Source organism: Protopterus annectens, chromosome 11.part0, assembly GCF_019279795.1.
Source record: "Protopterus annectens isolate FY-2018-M chromosome 11.part0, PAN1.0, whole genome shotgun sequence".
NCBI lineage: Eukaryota > Metazoa > Chordata > Ceratodontiformes > Protopteridae > Protopterus > Protopterus annectens.
The window spans coordinates 552,939,354-552,962,039 of record NC_056745.1 but is presented as its reverse complement, the minus strand read 5'-3'; the positions used below and the strand labels follow the sequence as shown (position 1 = coordinate 552,962,039).

General features: G+C 43.5%; 1 protein-coding gene across 1 annotated transcript in view; it reads left to right on the top strand.

Annotated features, from left to right (window-relative positions):
* The window catches only part of LEMD3 (LEM domain containing 3), a 1,135,447-nt gene that overhangs the window by 444,306 nt on the left and 668,455 nt on the right, over nt 1-22,686 (top strand). Inside the window, exon 8 of the mRNA XM_044088062.1 lies at nt 21,764-21,866. Coding sequence (XP_043943997.1) covers nt 21,764-21,866 — 103 coding nt within the window. The remainder of the gene's footprint in view (nt 1-21,763; nt 21,867-22,686) is intronic.

Here is a 22,686-nt window from a genome sequence, read left to right as displayed (position 1 = left end):
CTTCCAAAAATGAGAGGCATGCCGAACCTGCCACAAAATCAAAGGGCAGAGGCACAAAAACAAATTTCAGCTCTCATGGACATGAAAGCGATTCAAGAGGTACCTGCAAAAGAACAAGGTCAAGGATTTTATTCCAGACTATTCCTGGTACCAAGGAAAGACAAAGATTGGAGACCTATCTTAGACCTATCCATCCTAAACACATATCTACAGGTGCCAAAATTCAAGATGCTCACGTTACAGCAGCTTCTTCCCATGCTGGGCAAGGAGTCTTGGCTGGTAACATTGGACGTCAAGGAGGCATACCTGCATGTCCCTATCAAGACAACATTGCAGAAGATACCTCAGATTTCTTGCAGGTTCAACCCATTACCAATTCTCTGCATTGCCCTTTGGCTTATCTACTGAGCCCAGAGTGTTTACGAAATGCATGGCATCAGTAATCGCCTTCTGTAGACTACAAGGAATACAAATCTACCCATATCTGGACGATTGCCTGATCCAAGTGGACAGCAAGGACATACTACTGCAGCACCTGGCATTTGTAATAAAACTGTTGAACTTCCTGGGATACACAGTCAACAAAAAGAAATCGAAACTAATACCCTCTCAACAAATAATTTTCCTGGGTGCCAGCTTGAATACAACCACCCAGATGGCCTACCTCACGCCAGACAAACAAGGGCAACTGTCTCAATACTTCAGCAAAATGGCAACTTTCACAAGGCTAACTGCAAGGAAAGTCCTGCAGGCTCTGGGATTCATGGCATCTTGCATCCTACTAATCCCATGTGCAAAGCTGCATATGAGGAAACTTCAATGGTACCTAAAAAACTTATGGTCTCAACACAGCCACAGCTTGGAAACAATTATACCACTCATTCCATGCCTTCAAAAGGAATGTTTGTGGTGGGCTCAAGCTTGCCAAAGAAACACAGGTCTCCCTTTCTGTGTACCTCAAGCAACTCAAATCATCACAACAGACGCCTCAGACTACGCCTGGGGAGAGCATATGACAGATCAATGCATTCAGGGAAAAGGGTCCCAAAAAGAGAAGCACCTACACATCAACCAAAAGGAAATGCTAGCCGTGCAAAATGCTATTATGACCTTCAAAGACCTACTGCATCCAGGCCAGCTATTGATAAGGACAGACAACACCACAGTGATGTGGTACATAAACAAACAGGGAGGAACTCATTCATACCCCCTCTGCAGGCAAGCCATGACCCTATGGAACACAGCACTGGAATTGCAAATTCAACTACAGGCACAATTCCTGACAGGGAAGGAAAACACACTGGCAGACGACCTAAGGAGAAATATGACAGATCCACACGAATGGAAGTTGCATCCTCAAGTTTTCACAAAGATAACTCGGGCATGGGGACAGCCAGACATCGATCTCTTCGCTACCCACAGAAATTACCAGTTGAAAAAATTTTGTTCAAGGACCTATCATCCACAGGCCTGGAAAGTGGACGCACTTTCTTTCAATTGGACAGCATTGACAGTCTATGCCTTCCCGCATCTTCCTCTGCTGCCCAAAGTTCTATTAAAAGCCAGAGCAGAGAGGCCGAAAATTATTCTCATTGCTCCAGACTGGCCAAGACAACACTGGTATCTGCTCCTGAAGAGCCTGACACACTCCCCACCATGGATCCTACCTGTACTCCCTCTTCTGTTGTCCCAGCACAACTACAAAACCCTTCACAGCCAGCTCAAAACTCTAAATCTAGCTGCATGGAGAATTCCTTGATTTCCCAACAGACTCTCCTCTCCAAGGAGGTGCAGGATGTCATCTTGGAGGCCAGAAGACCTTCTGCTAGAAAAGCCTACTCCACCAAATGGAAACGATTTTGTGCCTGGAATCAAGAAAAGGACCAGAATCCTTGGGTAATAAATATACCTCAAATTTTACAGTATCTAGCTGAGATGTTAAACAGTGGACTTTCCTTCTCCTCCATCAAGATCCATGCTTCAGCCATTTCTGCACAATACAACACAGATCCTCCTTTATTCTCTCATCCTCTCTTAAGGCAGTTCCTCAGAGGGGCAAAGAATATAAAACCCCCCAAGGAAACCACCAGTCCCTGCTTGGGACCTCAACTTCGTATTGGAAAAGCTGACCCTGCCTCCCTTCGAGCCAGCTTCTTCAACACAACTACAATACTTGTCATGGAAAACAACCTTTCTTCTGGCTATCACCTCAGCACGCAGGGTTTCTGAGCTACAGGCCCTCATGGCTGTGCAACCATTCATCATTTTCCATCAGGACAGAGTTTCCTTATGAACCAACCTTACCTTTATGCCAAAGGTAGTATCCAGTTTAGCTTTGAATCGGACTATCCATTCACCTACCTTTTATCCTAATCCACAAAACAAAGGGGAAAGACTACTACATTCCTTGGACATTCACAGACAACTTTGTTACTATTTGGACAGGACAAAGCCATTCAGGAAATCCGAGCAACTCTTTGTGTCCTATGCTACAGGTGCTCAAGGAAAGGCCATTTCCAAACAGACAATTTCAAAATGGATAGCCCACTGCATACGCTTTTGTTACTCATTTCATGGAAAAACTGTGCCTGCATGCATCAGATCCTACTCCACCAGGGCCACAGCTACCTCTGCAGCCTTCCTCGGGGGGGGGGTCCCTACCAAGGACATTTTGGAAGCAGCCACTTGGAGTTCAGTCCACACTTTCTCCAAGCACTATCACCTTCCACTATACTCTAAATCTAGAGCGGGTTTTGCCACAGCAGTCTTGCAGGGCATCCTCGCTCCTCCTACTTCCACTTAGTGCCTACCACCCCTACTTAGCTTTGGGATTCTTCCCATCTGTAATGACTGCAGCTGTATGCACGATGAACATAGTACAGTTTTGTACCTACCATAAATGTAGATGTTAGAGTGCTCATACAGCTGCAGTCCAGGTTACCCCCCCTCCGTCCCCTCTTAGGACAGGCCTTATGACAAACACCTTATCATACAACCTATTTGGGATATTCTCTTATGGTGTATTTGCTTGCAACTACTGTTTTTTGATTATTCTATATTGCATGTTTGCATAAATTTATGTTTTGCCTTCCTTCTGGGGGCACCTGACATCTGGGGTAAGAATAATTGAAAAAAATGGCGTCAGCTGCCTCTTTTATACCCCTGCCGCACTGATGTCAGGGAAGAAGCAACGTCAATCGACACCGGACTTAGACTTTGGAATTCGGCCGACCGAGGACCCGCCTGACGGCAGGATAACCCATCTGTAATGACTGCAGCTGTATGAGCACTCTAACATCTACATTTATGGTAGGTACAAAACTGTACTTTCCTTTTACTACCCCAGCACAGACCTCTTGCTATCCCTCCTGTTTTAGATATTGTGGATGATGTTTACTTGGAGTCTAGTTTAAATCCAGATTCTCTACCTCCTGCTCCAGCCAAACCAGGCAGATACTACAGAGTACCTGACTCGCACAAATTCCTTTATAAAAGTCCTGTAGCTGACCCAGAAACAATTTCCCAGGGTCCTAAGGGAGCAAAAGCTTCTTTGGCTAAAAATCCTGTGCCCTCTGAAAAGGATTCCAGAGCCCTGGATAGATACGGAAAGAAAATATACACCTCAGCTACTCTGGCTATGAGAGCATTAAATTGCCAGTTTCACATGTTGAAATATCAGCAATTCCTAATGTCTCAGTTAAAACAAAAAATGAGCACACATTCGGAACCGTCTGAATTCAAGGAAATGCAGGATCTGTTGCATGCATCTGAACAGGTGGGCAAACGTACTTTACAATGCGGATTTGATTCATTGGAAGCTTCCTGTAGAGCAGCTGTTACTGGCTCTGTCATATGTAGACATGCTTGGTTAAAAGAACAAACCCTCCCTGACCATGTTAAAGCAAAATTATTGGATGCACCTTTACAGCAGGATGTATTATTTGGTGTCAAAGCAGAAGAGGTTTTAAAGAAAATGGAGGGTAAGGCAAAGTCTATGCAAACGGTCAAGGATTTTTTGCAGGTACAACCCCCTCGTTTCAGCAGAAATTGGCCAACAAAAAACTGGTCGTTTTCAGCTTCAGACAGATCGCAGAGGGGCAAATTGAGACGCCCAAGGGGCAGAGGTCAGTCACAGGGCCCTTACAAACCTCGCCAATGGGGTACTGCTACCCAGAAATTAGGAGAAGACAGGCTCCAAGCTAGCAGAAGACAAACACAATGACTCTATCCTCAAACTGCCAAGCAAATCTCTCCTGGCAGCTCCCTTGGGAGGAAAACTAGCATTTTTTGCAGACAACTGGCACGTCATCACAAAAGACAAATGGGTTCTAAACATTGTCTCTCAAGGATACAGATTCCACTTTCATACCTTACCAAGGATCAAAGGAATGCCAAATCTGCCACCAAATCAATGGGCAGAGGCACAAAAACAAATTACAGCTCTCATGGACATGAGAGCCATTCAACAGGTACCTACACAGGAGCAAGGACAAGGATTTTACTCAAGACTCTTCCTAGTCCCAAGAAAGGACAAAGCATGGAGACCCATTCTGGATCTTTCAATTCTGAACACCTATCTGCAAGTACCAAAATTCAAGATGCTAACACTACAGCAGCTTCTTCCCATGCTGGGCAAGTATGCTTGGCTAGTCACTTTGGACCTCAAGGAGGTATACATGCATGTCCCTATCAGACAAAATTGCAGAAGATACCGCCGCTTCATTGCAGGTTCAACACATTATCAATTCTCTGCACTGCCCTTTCGCTTATCTACTGCGCCCAGGGTCTTCACAAAATGCCTGGCACCAGTAATTGCATACTGCAGACAAAGAGGAATTCAAATATACCCATACCTGGGCGACTGCCTTCAAGCAGAAAGCAAGGACATTCTTTTAAAGCACCTGGCATTTGTCAAACACCTTCTAAGTTGCCTAGGGTACAAAGTAAATGAAAAGAAGTCAAAACTAGTTCCCTCACAAAACATAATATTCCTGGGTGCCAGCTTGAATACAACGGCCCAGATGGCTTTGGGATTCAACCCAAGTGAGATGACTGCAGCAGGGTAACACGATGAACATAGTACAGTTTTGTACCTACCATAAATGTAGGTGTTTGAGTGTTCACCCTGCTGCAGTCCAGGTTACTCTCCCTCCAGCCCCTCTGAAACATATGAACTTATCTCTACCACTCTATCCTATACTACCTCTGTGGTGTATTTGCTTGTGTCTAAGGGTTTTGTTTTATTTTTATATAGCTATATGTGTATCTATATATATCTATATATATATATATATATATATATGTGTGTGTATATGTATATAGCCTACCTATTGGGGGCACCTGACATCTGGGGCAAGAAAAACTGAAGAAAATGGTGTTGGATGCCTCTTGTATACCCCTGGCACACTGACGTCGGGGAAGAAGCGACAGCAACCGACGCTGGACCAAGACTTTGGAATTCGGGCCGACTGCGGAACTGCCTGACGGCAGGATAACCGAAGTTTGATGACTGCAACAGGGTGAACACTCGAACATCTACATTTATGGTAGGTACAAAACTGTACTTTCTGTTTGGACCTTTGAGACGTTTCTGTAGACATAGATTGTCAAGGAGTCCAGGAGAGTTTTTTTTTCTACTTTCATGTGCAAACCAGTTCTGGATACTTCATTCTTGGATCCAGACATACATACATACATACCAAATATATGTCTGTAGCTGTAGCAAGCAAGAGGTTGCAAATCGAGGGATTTAATTTCATTGCATCTGCAGTGACTTTAGACAGACACTACAGGATGGAAATCTGTTGTGGATCTTTTCCAAACCTTGGAAATTTCAATGTACACTGCAAAGTCGCAGACTGTGCCTTCACAGTCACTTTATTTACTGGGCAAGTGAGTTGCTCACCTTTTCAGTCATGTCCCAGGCTCATGAATAGATATAACAAGTATAGTACAGTTTTGATAAATACAGATAACGCCTTTTGAGTTTGATCTTAATAAACAATTTTCATATGTAGAGCAATCTGTTGTGTATTAGAGGTTTTGTTTTGTAGTGGGCAGTTAAGGTACTGCAGGGGTGCAGTAATATTTAAAAGCTTCTGGGAAGATTTCTGTTGTAACAGTTAAAGTTAGTGTGGTGAGTTACACATGGAGTACAGAGCTGTACATCAGGTTTATGCCCACTTTCATTTGGAACAGCTGTTTATATTAAGGTATATTGTGTTTTGTAATCTAATGCAGAAAGCGGCGTATATTTTATCAGATGTAGCATTTAAAGCAGCACTTAGTTTTTAAACACTAATGTTCCTTGGTTGCACCCTACGCACATTAACTATCCTTTAAACAGCAGATTCCTCCTCTTTTCTCTCTGCAGTCCCTTGATCATTCTCAAGCAGTCACACAGCTCATTTCCTCAAAGCACTAGGGCATAAGGCAGCTTATAGTCTGCATAGTTTTTCATGCCAGGAAGAACTCGAGTTAATGTTGAGGAGGAGGAGTGAGGTTTAAGGGAAGGCAGGAATTAAACAATTTGTGAGTTATTAAATAATAATAATAAAAAAAGAAACTTCCATTTTCTTCCAGATTTGGTTTTGGAGGTGCTCCTGAACCAGTGTATTCATACTCTGCTTTTATTTACCAAAGCAAGAACCCAAGCTGTTTGACTTGCTCTGTTACCTGAACCTGTGTCTGGGAATTTAGGAGGACAAGCCAGTTATTCGGGAAGGGATTAGTTACCACTCAAACATTTTTTCAAAGTGATTTGCCAACTGCCTTGCCTTTTGCCTTCATGTGGTTAAGTATCATTTAGAAACTAAGGTCCCTCATGAAATCATCCAAGGCTAACTTCGAAAGAAAAATTGCCAAGGATTCAAAAGATAACCACAAAGCCTTCTTTAGCTATGTTAAGAATCTTAAGTGGCAACTCGTGGATATGCACTGAACTAGTGTAAAATAGCACAAAATGTACTGAACCTACTGATATTGCCAACATCCTGGCAGATAGATTCAGTGCAAACTTCACCCCCCTCTCGTCTCCAAGAGGGCCCACAACAATACCGGAAAAGTGTAGTGTCCCAAAAATCACAGACGCACAGATGAAAACAGCCCTTTTAAAAGCCAAAAACAGCGTCAATGAGGCCAGATGGTGTCACAGGCTGCGTCTTGCATGAACTACAGAACAAACTAACCCCCCACCTAAACACGCTGTTCAACCTCAGCCTCTCCACAGGCTACATGCCCATAGAATGGCACTCTGCAATGGTTATTCCTCTCCACAAAGGAGGGGCCACAACTGACCCTGGTAACTATTGCCCCGTAAGCCTGACTAGCCTGGTCTTCCAGGCTGTGGAGCGCATCATCATGGAACTAAGACATTGGGAATCTCCAAACACTTGACCTGACCCAGTTCGGCTTGAAGGACAGATCATGCCTACTAAACCCGGTTGACTTCTTTGAGACAGTCACCAAGGCCATAGACGAGGGAAAGGTGGTTCACACAGCCTACCTTGACCTCGCCAAGGCTTTTGACACCATTCCCCACTCTGGTATTACAGAAAGACTCACCAGCCTGAACATAAACCTCCTACATCACGAGATGGGTTGCCAGCTGGCTTACAGACAGAACTCACACTATAAGAATAGCGGGCTCCAGGTCCGACTCTAAACAGTCACAAGTGGTGCCCCGCAAGGCTTGGTCCTGGGACCCCTACTGTTCAGCATGTACTTCTCAGAAGTACAGGCAAACATAGGAGGACTATGGCTAACCAAGTTCGCCGATGACTGCAAACTGGGAGCCATAATTGACTCTCCGGCTGACACTAACATCCTCCAAAAGGGCCTTACTGAGACGGACACCTGGTGTCAAAGTCATGGCCTCAAGCTAAATGCCAAAAAATGCATGGTCATCCCATTTGGGAAAAACAAAACACCCACGAATTACCACATAGGTGGCAACCCCCTTAATATAGAAGAGGTAATAAGAGATCTGGGGACCCAGGTAAATGGTAATTTCTCCTTTGACAATCATATTGCCAAAGTAGTTAGGAAATCCTTCTATGTGGCCCATATAATTCCTAAAGGGTTTGCATCTAGAAATAGAGGTTATAGTGCCCCTCTACCAGTCACCTATTAGACCCATCATAGAGTACAATGCCCCATTTGGGATGTACCTCACAAGATATTTCCAACAGCGGGAAAGACCACAAAAGTGCCTCACCAAGAGGATTGCTGGTCTCAAACATATGTCCTATGCAGCCCGACTCCGGCTGTACTCAGTGGCATATCGCTTACTCAGAGGTGATCTCTGCCTGACTTACAAAGCCATGTCCAACTCAGAATTGATGGACATGCTCCACCTAAAGAAATCTAAGTCACTGCGAGCCACGCGCTCTAGTGAGCTAAACCTCGCCACAATAAATAGAACATGCTGGAGGGATAGATTCCTGTCACAGAGACTCCCCATGCTTTGGAACAAAATTCCAAATTACATCAGGCAGAGCCCCTCACCAACACTCAAGAGAAACCTTGACGCGTGGATGGGTCAGAGGATCAGTTAATTAATCAGTGGGCGGCGAAAGCCGACACACTCTGGCTAGGCTTATAAATGCCCTCGGCCAGATAGCCTAGTACCTACCTATGAACCTATGGTGCTGAGATCAAAGCTTACTCCACCAGATGAATGGTGGCAGAGTTCATTTCTTCATAACTTTGTCCATTCTCTGCTTTTGTAACCCTCTGGCTCCTTCCACCCTGATGGTAACTGCTGACACATTAGCAGGATATTCTTATACATGTTGTTTGTTCATTTAGTTTGGTAACCAGGGTAGAGCACTGATTCCAGCGGATCTGTTTCAGTCTCTGCCCACGCAAATATGAATGGCAGTAGATGATCAAGTAAAATGAGGTATTTTGAATACAGACAAAATGTTTCGTGTAAATAGCAGTGAATCAAAAAACAGTAATAATATATGCAGTACAAAGGAGAATGGGAAGGGATGGTTAGAGTAAGGAGAGAAAAAGAAAGATATAGTGAAGGAATAGAGCACAAAGTGTAAAAGATGGCAAAAGCAAGGTAAGAGCACACATAAGTTAACTATATTCCATAATTTTGTTAATGCAAATGCCTTGAAACCAGTTGGTTGACACCCCCACAAGAGGTAAAAATATCTTGGACTTGGTATTAACCAACATGACTAACCACTGCAGCATCCCTACAGCGTCATCATCATCCTTGCTAAGATCTGACCTCAAAGCAGTCACTTTAAGTCACCATCTGCCCCAGTCCTCCCTAGTTAGGGTCAAGCAAAAAAATTCTCCAAAGCTGATTACAACCTCCTGAGGGGAAGGTAAATGACTTCACAGTCCCCTCCCCCTCCACAGAAACTAAAGTACTATATGAGCATTTATATAGCTGCATGGAATGAGGAATACCAGACAGGACGAAATCCTCCTCCTCAAGGAAGAGTAAACCTGTCTGGTGGACTACAGTAAATAAACTCTATAATAAAAGGAAAAATATTGCTGTCCAGGGTCAAGAAGGAGGTAAGCACATAAGAGCAGTAGTGAAACCCTGAAAAGCAAACTTGAGTCCAAACTGGCCACATCTACTAAAGATGATCATAAGGCATTCTTCACATATGTCTGCATTCTCAAGGGAAGCACCCAGATCTGCTCAGAACTGGTGGTCAAGGACACCACATACACAAACCTTGTAGGTATAGTCAACCTGCTGGCAGATTCAGTGAAAACTTCACTCTCCCCCCCCCCCCCCAAATCAGTGAAACAGGACATCCCCAGTACCTGCCCCCCTCCCCTTATCTCTAGGGAGCAAGTCATCACTGCCCCCTCAAAGGTAAAAAATACAGCCTCCATGGGACCCGATAACATCCCAGGCTGCATCCTACATGAACTCTGGCAGGAACTTGCAGCACCATTAGACACCCAATTCAATCAAAGCCGGAGTACTGACTTTGTCCCAGCGGAGTGGAGGACACATCCACCAATCCAGGAAATTATAGACCCATCAGCCTAACTATCCTGATCTGCAAGGCCATGGAGCGGATTATCATGGACCTCATTAACAAGTGCATTTGCAACTTCCAGACACTTGGTCCAATACAGTTTGGTTTTATCAAGGGGAGGTCATACCTGTTAAATTTGGTCGACTACTTTGAGACCGTCACCAAGGCCATAGATGAAGTGGAAGACTGCACGCCGCCTACCTTGACCTGGCCAAGGTTTTCAGTACTGTTCCCCACTCGGGAATAATAGGTAACCTCTTTCAACTAGGCATCTAACTAACTAGGTGAATACCGCACAACGTGGCTGGGATAATATATGCCTTCGGGAAGATAGCTCAGTACCAACCTATGAACCTATCAAACCCATATGTTGTTAGATGGGTAGCAAATTGGCTTACTGGTAGAACCCACCTAGTCAAAATAGGGGAAGCCACCTCAAGTAGTAGACCCATAACAAGTAGAGTACCCCAGGGATCAGTCTTGGGGCCTCTGCTGTTTGGGATATACTTCTCAGAGGTGCAGGCCAAATCTGGTGGGCTATGGCTGACCAAGTTTGCAGATGGCTGCAAGCTGGGTGCAGTCATCAGTTCCCCTAGTGATGTGGACATCCTCCAAGAGGGTCTCACCCAAAGAAATGACTGGTGCCAGAAACATGACCTCAAGCTGAATGCCAAAAAATGCATCATCCCTTTTGGGGAGAATGATGTTCCCACAAATTATCACATTGATAAGGCAACTTAGCACACAGTCAGTCGTGAGGGACTTGGGAACCCAGGTTGATAGCAAACTGACTTTTGACCACCATATTGCCTCTGTTGTACGGAAAGCTTTCTACATGGACCACCTCATTAGTAAAGGCATCTCATCCAGGGACAAGGTGGTCATAACATCCCTGTATTCTTTCCTTATAAAACTGATTATTGAATACAATGCTCCTTTGTACCACACAAAGCACATGCAGCAGCTGGAGAGACCACAGAGATTCCTCACCCGGAGAATCTAGGGCCTTCAATGTCTACCCTACACAGATAGGCTAAAAGCCCTGTCCCTCTACTCAGTCTCCTACAGACTCCTCAGAGGTGACCTCTGTCTGGCATACAAACCAGTGTCAGACCCCACCCTGATGTGACTGTTGCATATGCGCAAGTCAAGCTCCACTCAACCCGCATGTGAGACCTCAACCTGGTCTGTGACATCAATAGGACTTGTTGTCTGGACAGATGTGTCCCAGAGACTCCCCCTTTTGTGGAATAGACTCCCTCTCCACATAAAGCAGAGTACCTTATTGAACCTTTTTAAGTGCAGCCTGGATAACTGGATGGGGAACAGAAAATACACCCCTGGGATTCCACCTATGTCCCTGCTGGCCACTGGCTTAAGGTGCTGACTTGTTTGAACATGGGCTAAATTCTTGGTTAGGCTTGTAAGGGCCTCAGGGCCAATAACTTAGTAACTTCCTATGATCCTGTACAGTGTATATGGTATGGGAGAGATATTGCATAATAATGTAGGAAAATAATGAGAGTGCTGCTGCTGCAACCAGTGGAAGTCCATATTCAAGCTGCGCTAGTAGAATGCCTTTGGCATTCCTGGTTGTTCTGAAGAGAAAGGAGGAAATTCTATAGGACCAAAAGAGAAGGGAATTAATTTTCTTCCATATTAGTTCTAGTTGAAAATGAACATTTCAGTGCGGGATTAAGCTACATAACCAAGGTATTTGAAGAAGGTAGTATGGTTGTCAAGATGGTCATGTCTAAGAAGTGATTGAGAGTTTTTCTGCCATGTAGGGGTGATGTCAAATGGTATTACTTCAGTTTGTGTTCAGCATTAGTTTTTTGTTATGCTGTTTGATGAGAGAAAGGAAGGCAGCTTGTATGGCTGAAGAGGTTGGATTCGAGTGAAATAGTGCCATGTCATCAGTATAAAGTGATAGAGGTGAGGGAGGTCAAGTAGTACTTTATTAATGGAAATAGAAAAAAGGGAGGCCAGAATGGCACACTGAGGAATGCCTTTAAAGCGATGGGTGGAAGCAGAGCAGGTGTTTGAAACTAAACAGTGTACCGAGTGGCAACTTAATTTGTAACTAATGTTAGTCAACCAGATTGGAAGCTCTGGTGAGGTCAGTAATGATGGCTCCAGTGAGGAAGCCTTTGTCCATAGCCAGGAGGTTATCAGTAAGTGTCCGGAGTGCTGTAGAATGGCTTCTACTAGCCCAAAAGTCATGCTGTTTTGAGGATCGTTCATTATATTTGGGAGATGTAATGGGCGTGTTGATTGTAAACTCTCTCAAGGTTTTTGCCAAGTATGGGAAGAATGGAGATGGGACAGAAGTCAGAGGTATGGGATGGGTTAGCTTTTTGGAGGAGGGTTTAACAGTGGCTGTTTTCCAGATATCAGGCTTGGTGTTTTGAGTTAGGCAGATGAAGACCTTACATAGGAATAAGAACCATGGAAGAGAAGATTCAGGACCAGCAGGTGTCAGTTTTTAATTTTTCAAGTAGTTTACTACGTGTTTAGCTTTTTTGCTTTGAAATACAAAATGGGAATATAGAGGGAAGGAGAGATGTTAGTGGAAGGAGTGATTGTTAATGGAATCAGGGATGGGAAGTGTAATGAAGGGGAGGCTGAAATCAGCTGCTGATGAAATGAGGATTGGGTGTTAGCTGGGTTAGTACGGCCTGTCAGGTGGTTGACTTCTCCCCATTATTGTTTTAGGTGATTTGAAAAGAGATGAGTGATACCTTTTCATAATGTAACTTTTATGTCACCTGATTGCCTGTTCAGTTATATTTTGTAGCTGTAGTGTTGACTGGAGGTTGAGGATGGGTTGTTTTTCCCAAGTATGCCAGGCATTTTCCCTGAGACTAAAGAGGTATTTGACTTCCTACTTGAGACATTTGTTTGGAGGTTTATAGAGCCATGTGATTTTAATAGAGCGAGTCCTGGAGGCTAGAGAGAGAGAATAGGAGAATGCTGCAATGGTTAGGGTCAATAGAAAGGAGAGTAGGATACCAGTCTAATGACTGGCTAGACTTGTCTTTAGTTTGACAATATTGGATTGAGATTTGTTCTGGAATAGAGCAGGATTTTATTTATGTGGTGGGAGATATTGAAGCTGATTGGACAATGCTCACTGAAGGAAGGGGAGGAACGAGATTTTGTGAAATGATGGTATGATTATGAGTAATATCACTGAGTGAGACGAGTTAGGGTTTGGTCTGTTGGATTCAGTGGCCACTTGTGAGTTTGAAGTCTTTAAGGATTTCCAAGATATTGTTCTGATTAAGGCCAAGAAGGTTAAGCTTGAAGTCCACTAGTAGAAGTTTGAGATTTTTTTTATTGAGGAGGTAATTTCAAGCAGAAGGGTTTTGAATTTTGCTGATGCGGCAGAAGGAAGGGAGGTAAGCAACTGCAAGATGAATAGGGAAGTTTGTTAGAGGGTGGCAAATGGAGAAGTAGCCAGTTAGGAAGACTTGAATGTGAGGAAGTGTTTATTTGAGCTAAGAGTTGTACATAAGATATAAGCAGCAACAGTGTTCCACCAACAGCTCTAGATCCAATTCTTCCATCAGAGTAATAGTTGTACCCAGGGAGGAACCTCCGTACCTCTAATCAGCAACTATACAAGTCTACCAACCAAAACAGTAGCTGGTAAACTCCTATATAAACACTCCATCGCCCAAGCTTGGAACAGACTCCCAAGAGAGATTTGTTCCATCATTCGCCCATCCCACGTTAAAGAAAAACTCAAACTTCATCTACTCCACTCCAAAAATGTCATTGTCAAGCCCCTACTTAACCTCCCCACAATACTACTATATACATTTTCAGTCCCTCAACATAGTTAAGTACTCCACTATTCTAATACTGTTGGATTTGACTCTTTGTAAATATATTTTTTAGTCTGTAAAAATATTGATATGGTATATGTCATGTGTTTGCATTTCTGCTTTGTCTCTCTAACGCTCTTGTATGACTGATTTTGACCATATTTTTGATGCATATGTTTGATCCTCTGTAAAATGTTTTTTGGAACTTTTCTCCTCAGGTCTCCACTGAAAATGGGCTACAAGCCCAGCTGGACCAACCTGGTTAAATGTCAATAAATAAGTGGAGGCTAGAAGGATCAGTGGGTTTGAGCCAAGATTCTGTTATAGCTAAGAGGTCAGGGCGTTGTGGGTGAAAAAAATATTTAGCTGGTCCATTTTGCTCTTGATACTATGAGCTTTAATTAAAAGATAGAGATGAACTTGGAGAGCTCTGGGTAGTTTAAGGGAATATGTTGTAAGGGATAGGTGAATAGTAAAAGCAAATGAGAGTGGATGTGGTGATCAATGAAAAGTATGTAAAGGAGAGGTGGGTAGGGTTGGGGGTGTGTGCATACTTTGGTATACAAATGGAACGTTGAATGGAAATTAGTAAGGTAAGAGAAATAAGGATTTTTAACAGTTGTGTGAGCGGTAGATGCCCACTCAGTAGGGGAGGAAACCCTATTGGTGTGGTTGGAAGAGTAGGACAAGAGCAGCAGGAGAGTGTAAGTTGATATGAAGAGGGGAGGGCATTTCAGAAGAGATGAAACCCCCTTAGGGTTTTTTTTTGTGGGACATAAAGTGTGAAAAGGTTGAGAGGTGGGGTGAGCGAGTAGAAATGTGCTTGGCAGACAGTGATTATGACAAAGAGAAGGGTGGTGGCAGGGGAATATGTATGTTTGTTAGTGTAGCTATATGCTGTGCTCCTTTAAGCTGCAGTTATGAAGTAAGCAAAAATGGGAGGGGATAGAATGGAATAAAGGTGAGAGTTTGGGGAGTTTCTGGTGAATTGAAGCTGGGAGGGGGGAGCAAAACTAAAAAAAACACTAGAATGTGAGTCCATTTGCAAATGTGCAGAAGACAATACCAACAGGAGAACAGGAAGCCTTCCAAACTAGGGGGGAAAAGTATTTTGAAATTGCTGTCCAATGTGGATGCAGCTATCAGCAAACTATGTCAAAAACCACGAGAGAGAGAGGAATGTTTTATAAATTTAGCGCAAGTATGAGAGATTCCAAGGAACCAAGTAAAAAGGTTAGAGGAAAACAAAAACTGGGGGGGGGGGGGGGGTTGAGATAGGCAGTCACAAACTCCACCCAAAGATCCACTTAAACATGTCACAGTGAGGAATATAGGAAACATGTAAAATGACCAGACAATGTCAAGCTTTAAATGTGTTAAAATCATCTTATGTAACTACTTTAAAAAAAGACTGCTTGTTATGTAGAAAAACAGGACCCTTTGGCTATATTAAACTACCTGATATAAAAGCAGGGTTGGATTTTGAGCGCTTTTCAGTCTTAGCAAATGTGTATGATCCGTTTTTCTGTATGACCGATCATTAAGTAAGACTTAGAAATGGAGGTAAGTGGAAGATATGCAGAACTGAACTGAAACCTGTAATATATAAGAATTAGGGCCCTTTGCCAGTATTAAATGATCATATGTAAAATCAGGGGTAGGTTTTTGTGTGCTGTTAAGTCACAGCAAAGGTGTATGATCCATTTTTGTGTATGACTAATCGTTAAAATACTTGGACAAGAGGTGGGGGTAAGTGGAAGATATCATGTGGCTGCACAGGATGGGGAAATGCCAAACTCTGCTAACATGGTATGTATGTATATTTGCCAAATCTGATATTGAGCACATGCTCTTCACAGTATCAGCAGTATCCTCCCTCCATCCCCCTATAGTTTAGTTCTCCTCCCAGCTTCTACTTTTAAAATTTTCTGTATGTTGGTTAAGAATGTATTCACTACTTGTCTGATAATGTGTCTAAGATGCATGATTTCTTAATTTAACAAACGTGTGCTTCTGCCGTTGGTATATCACTGTGAGCATTGGCATGTTTTCAGGATATCCATGAATACAAGACATTAAAAGAAAACTGTGGTCATTATAGAAGATGTCAACTTGCAGCAGAGAAGGTAGTCTTTTGTCAGCTGATGTCTAACTTTTCATGATGTTCTTCGTGTTTCACTGTTGCAGTCATTACATTTGAGTAATCCTGCTGGCAGGTTGCCCTCAGTTGGCCTGAATTCCAAAGTCCTGGGTCCTGTGTCGGCTGTCGTCGCCCCTTCCCTGATGTCAGGTCGTCAGGGGTATAAAAGAAGCAGCCAATGCCATTTTCTTCAGTCTTTCTTGCCACGCGGTGCCCGAAGCAGAAGCAGTTCGCAAGTGCTGGTCGGCCAACTCCTGAGATTTTCGAGTTCGAATTTCAGATCCAAAGTTTTCTGTAAAGCCAAGTACCCCGTTGGGGAAACTTTTTTCTTGCTCCAGAACCGATGTCAGAAAAAGTTAATTGCATTTCTTGTGGGAAGCAAATACCTCATAAGGACTTTCATTCTTACTGTATTCCTTGCCTAGGCCCCGATCATAACTTTCTGGGTTGTAGGTTTTGTGCTAGATTTAACCAATGCACTATTAAGCGTCGGTATGATTTTGCTTTGAACTACTTTGGATGCAGGATTAATTATCCAGAAATGTCGTCGGAAAGCCATCCGACTGCCGTAGTTCACAAAAAACGCAAAGAAAAAGAAAGACACCCGAGGCCCAAAACCGATGACGCTTCTCCTAAGCCAGTCGCCGGTTCTCAGTGAGGTGCTTTCGCAGCCCCTGACAACCGCTACTTTAGAGCCGCAGGCCACTACCGACTCCCACTTGGAGTCGGCCATGCCGCTTGAAACTCCAGGTGTTGAAGCCTCGGACGCTAATCCTTCAGATGAGTCTGGAGCCGCTGAGCAGGCACCGGCTTCTGAGGGGTGTATTCAGACCCAAACATCTATACATTAAACCGACTTCAAAGGCAAAGACTAAAGCTCCTTCAAAGGCAAAGAAGCCAACTCAAGAGCCACGTGGACAGGCCTCCATGCCCAAAAAACAGATGCTCAAAATGGCCGAAGACTTGATTACTTTGATCAGGGGTTCCCAGCCCCCTCCTGATAAGATGCCTAGGCAAGAGACTGACTATGAATCTTCAGATCAGGTTTCCATTTCTTCTGATTCCTCTTCTGATCAGGGATATTCTTTTCTCTCCTATGAGGATTCTGATGCTGAAGAATTCATACCTTCAGCTTCTCCTCCTGAGGACTATTCCTTTGGGGAAACCTTACATACCATGAGGGAGCATTTCCACTGGGAGAGCCAAGATTTTTCAGAATCTAAAAAGAGGCGCAGGGATTTCCTGTTACTACCTCAGCACAAGCCACTTGCCATCCCCCGTGTGTTAGACATTGTAGATGTGTTTTCGGAGTCTAGCCTTACCCCTGACTCCTTACCTCCAGCTTCTGTTAAGCCTGACAGATGATACAGGGCTCCTGGCTCACACAAATTCCTTTTTAAAAACTCTGCTGCAGACCCTGAAACTATTTCACAGGGTCCCAAGGGAGTTAGGGCTTCCGCAGCACAAAACCCTGCTTCTTTGGAGAGGGATTCTAGGGCACTGGACAGATAGGGAAAAAAGGTTTATACATCTGCTACCTTGGCTACAAGGGCCTTAAACTGCCAGTTTCATATGCCCAAATATCAGCAACATGTTATGTCATTGCTTAAACAGAAAATGTTAAACTCTGAATGTGCAGAAAACAAGGAAATGCAGGATAATATTGCATGCAGCTGAACAAGTTGGAAAGCATACTTTGCAATGTGGTTTTGATTCTTTAGAGGCCTCCTGCAGGGCCGCAGTTACAGGTTCTGTAATTAGAAGGCATGCTTGGTTAAAGGAACAAAATCTGCCAGATAATATTAAAGTTAAATTATTAGATGCACCTTTACAGCATGATACTTTTGTTTGGTGTTAAGGCAGAAGAGGTGTTAAAGAAAATGGAGGACAAGGCTTAAATCTATGAAAACGGTCAAAGATTTCTTACAAGTACAGCCACCTAGGTTTAGAAGACACTGGCCAACAAAGAATTGGTCCTTTCCTGTGTCAGACAGACCTCAGAGGCAGACCCAGACACCCTAGAGGCAGATCCCAGGCGCAAGGTTCATACAGGTCAAAGCAATGGGGTGCTTCTACCTCCAAAAGTGGAGAAGACAAATCACAAACTTACAGGAAACAGCCCCAATGACTTCCTTCTGCCTGCACCAAGCACTTGTTTCCTGGCAGCACCCTTAGGGGGAAAATTAGCACTTTTTTCTCAAAACTGGCACATTAATAACCCAGGACAAGTGGGTTCTAAATATCGTGTCACAAGGCTACAAGTTCCATTTCCATACCCTGCCAAAGGCAAACGGCTGGCCAGATCTGCCAAAAAATCAATGGGCAGAGGCATAAAAACAAGTCTCCTCCCTCATGGACATGAGGGCCATTCAACAAGTGCCAGAGCAAGAGCAGGGGCAATGATTTTACTCAAGACTGTTCTTAGTGCCCAGAAAGGACAAGGCCTGGAGGCCAATACTGGACCTATCAATTCTGAACACACATACCTGGATATACCAAAATTCAAAATGTTGACTTTGCAGCAGATTCTGCCCATGCTGGGCAAGAATGCTTGGCTTGTAAATTTAGACCTAAAAGAGGCATACCTGCATGTCCCAATCAGACAAATATGCAGAAGATATTTCAGATTCAAGGCTGGCTCAATGCATTACCAATCCTCTGCGCTGCCCTTTGGCTTATCTACTGCACCCAGGGTCTTTACAAAGTGACTGGCACCAGTAATTGCATTCTGCAGACAAAGAGGAATACAAATATACCCTTACTTGGACTGCCTAATTCAAGCAGAGAACAAGGACATCCTTTTACAGCATCTGGCATTTGTGAAAAAACTTCTAACATGCCTAGGGTACACAGTCAACGAAAAGAAATCAAAGCTAGTACCCTCTCAAGAGATAATATTCCGGGGTGCAAGCTTAAATACAACTGCCCAGATGGCTTATCTCATGCCAGACAAACAAAGACAACTAAATACCTATTTCAAAATGTTAGCAACAAAGGCCCAGTTATCTGAAAGAAAAATTCTGCAGGCTTTGGGCTTCATGGCATCCTACATCCTATTAATTCCATATGCGAGACTGCATATGAGGTAACTTCAGTGATACCTAAAAAGTGTTTGGACTCAACATTGCCACAACCTGGAAACCATAATTACTCTCGTTCCCTGCCTGCAACAGGAGTTTTGATGGTGGGCAAAGGCTTCACCAAAACAAGGGACAGCCATTCACATTACCCCCAGCCAGGCAGACACTAACAACAGATGCATCAGATTATGCCTGGGGGGCTCACATGGCAGGAAGATGCATTCAGGGAACATGGACCTCAAATCAAATGCATCTACATATCAATCAAAAACAGATGCTAGCTGCTCAAAATGCCCTGACAGCCTTCAAGGACCTACCTCATCCAGGACAACTACTGATAAAGACAGACAACACCACGGTCATGTGGTATATAAACAAGTAGGTGGGCGCACATTCTTACCCCCTTTGCAGACTAGCTATGACTTTGTGGGACACAGCATTGACTTACCAAGTACATCTGCAGGCACAATTCCTGCCAGGAAGGAAAAATACTCTGGCAGACGAACTCAGCAGAAACCTCATGGATCCCCACGAGTGGCAGCTGGATCCACAAGTCTTCAACGTAAGGAAATGGGGATGCCCGGACATGGATCTATTTGCCTCCCCTCACAACTACCAACTCAAGAGAGTCTGCACAAGGATTTATCACAGACAAGCATGGAAAGTGGACGCCCTATCCTTCAGCTGGAAAAACCTATCAGCATATGCCTTTCCCCCTCTGCCTCTCCTTCCCAAGGTACTCCTAAAGGTCAGACAGGAGAAGCCAAAGATTATTCTAATTGCACCAGACTGGCCCCACCAGCACTGGTACCCAATATTAAGGAGCTTGTCTCAATGTCCAGCTTGGACCTTACCTCAAGTACCCTATCTACTATCCCAGCAAAACAATCCGATTCTGCACAGCCAGCTCAGAATTTTAAACCTGGCAGCATGGCGAATAATGTAGTCATACAAAACACACCTCTCAGCAAAGCTGTGATGGATGTCATTTTGGAAGCCAGAAGGCCTAGTACAAGAAAATCTTATGCTGGAAAATGGAAGAGATTCTGTGCTTGGAACCAGGTACAAGGAACAGATACAACTGTGCCAAATATTCCTCAGATTTTACAATACGTAACTGAGAATGCTGGACAAAGGCCTAGCTTTTCTCATCTGTTAAAATTCATGCCTCTGACATTTCAGCCCATTACAATGCAGAGCCACCAGTCTTTTCTCATCCCTTATTAAAACAGTACCTCAGAGGAGCCAAAAATGTAAGGCCTCCAAGGAGATCACCAGTGCCTGCATGGGACCTCAACTACGTCTTGGAAAAACTCACCCTGCCTCCTTTTGAGCCAGCTGCTACTGCGGATATAAAGTTTTTGTCTTGGAAAACAGCTCTGCTCCTAGCAGTAACTTCTGCAAGATGAGTTTCAGAGCTACAGGCAGTCATGGCTGTGGAACCTTTTATCATTTTTTATCCTGACAGGGTCTCCCTGAGGACAAACCCAACATTTATTCCTAAAGTGGTGTCCAGTGTGGCTCTTATCAAACCATTCCTCTGCCAACTTTCTATCCAAATCCACAGAACAAGGGAGAAAGAATTCTACATTCTTTGGATGTGCACAGGCAGCTTAGATTCTACTTGGATAGAACCAAAGTTTTCAGAAAGACAGAGCAATTACTAGTGGCATATGCTGCAAGATCACAAGGAAAGGCCATCTTAAAGCAGACTATTTCAAAGTGGATAGGCCACTGCATTCGTTTCTGCTACTTATACCATGGCAAGCCAGTGCCTAAGGGCATTAGGCCACATTCCACCAGAGCTGCAGCCACTTCAGCAGCCTTTCTCATGGGGGTACCAACCAAGGATATTTTAGAGGCAGCTACTTGGAGTTCAGTGCACACCTTTACAAAGCACTATCATCTGCCACTCTACTCTAAATCCAGGGCAGGCTTTGCCACTGCAGTTCTACAGGGTCTCCTAGCCGCTCCTAATGCTGTTTAGCTCCAGCCTCCCAACCATAGCTTTGGGAATCTACCCAAATGTAATGACTGCAACAGTGAAACACGAAGAACATACTACAGTTGTGTACACTTACCATAAATGTAGATGTTTGAGTGTATTCACTGTTGCAGTCCAGGTTTACCCACCCGCAGTCCAGGTTTACCCACCCGCCATTCCCCCTTTTCTTCTGGTAGAACCTATCTTTCCTTCTCTGATTTTTACAACCTGTATCGTGTATTTGCTTGTGGATGAAGGTAAAGTTCATATTGCTGCATGTAATTTTATATATAGATATAAATTTTGCCTACCCTTTCAGGGGGCACCTGACATCTGGGGCAAGTAAAACTAAAGAAAATGGCGTTGGCTGCTTCTTTTATATCCCTGACGACCTGAAGTCAGGGAAGGGGCGACTACAGCTGACGCAGAACCCAGGACTTTGGAATTCAGGCCGACTGAGGGCAACCTGCCAGCAGGATTACCCAAATGTAATGACTGCAACAGTGAATACACTTTAACATCTACATTTATGGTAAGTGTACACAACTGTACTTTGTGGGCAATTATCATGATATCTCGCATCTTGCTTTGAGGATGATGTGTAAATGTTTCGAGAATCGTAAATTTACCTTCATAAGTTAAAAGTGCATTGTTTAGCTGCATTTTGAATTTTGTAGCAAAGTTATGTTTTGTGTTTCCCCATTATGTAGATGTTTTAAAAAGCCATAATGAGGCCTGCCAGGAAAATAAAGGTTTGGAGCCGTATCTGCCAATTCCACATGTGCGGGACTCTCTTATACAGCCTGAGGACAGGTATGTTAGAAGTATGTTTTTAGACCAGTTTTTATTTATGGAGAAAATTGCATGGAATATAATTGCATTTCCCTTTTGTATTTAAATAGCCGTTCAGTTTTTAACCAGTCTCTGATTCAAGGCCTAGATGTTTCTGTAGCTTATTAAAGTGCATGTTTTATTTTTTTCTCACATAATGTAAAACCTCCATTGCAGTAGTCGTATACTACTGTACCATTTTTTCTGCATCTTTTATTTTAATGTTTTGGTTCGTATTGAACATCTTTCATCTTGGCTCTTGCAGAAATTTAACTTTGACATTCTGCGTTCCCATGTTGGTTAGTCACCAATTGTTGGTAATAATCAGTGATGTGCAGTTCAGAGTTTTGTTACATTCTTTGTTTTTGTACCATTTGAGAATTGTTTTGTCTGTCTTCTGCTGTTCAGATTGAACTGTTGGAAAAATGCTTTCTTTAGTTAGCATACTTCTCTTTGTGTTTTCCTTGGTTCTCTCCTTGTCAACAGGATTTTATTTCTACTTTTTCTAAAATTTTATTGTGGTCTGTAAGACACTTACCCATTTAATGCAGTGGGCTACTGAGGAACATAAAGGCCTCTCCCACTCAGCTGCTCAGTCAGCTTGTTCATTCTCAGTAGGCTGAGATCCCCGTGTCCCTTCTTTCCCCTAGTGGCAAGTTAACCAGGAAGTGGTGCTGTCATGTACTAAAGAACAAGGGTTTTCTGTCTATGGCCTTAACTCCACACACATGCCTAATATGCTTTCTACCAAGAGGATGTGCATTATGTGTAACATGGAACTGTTATTCTCTTTAGTGAGTGA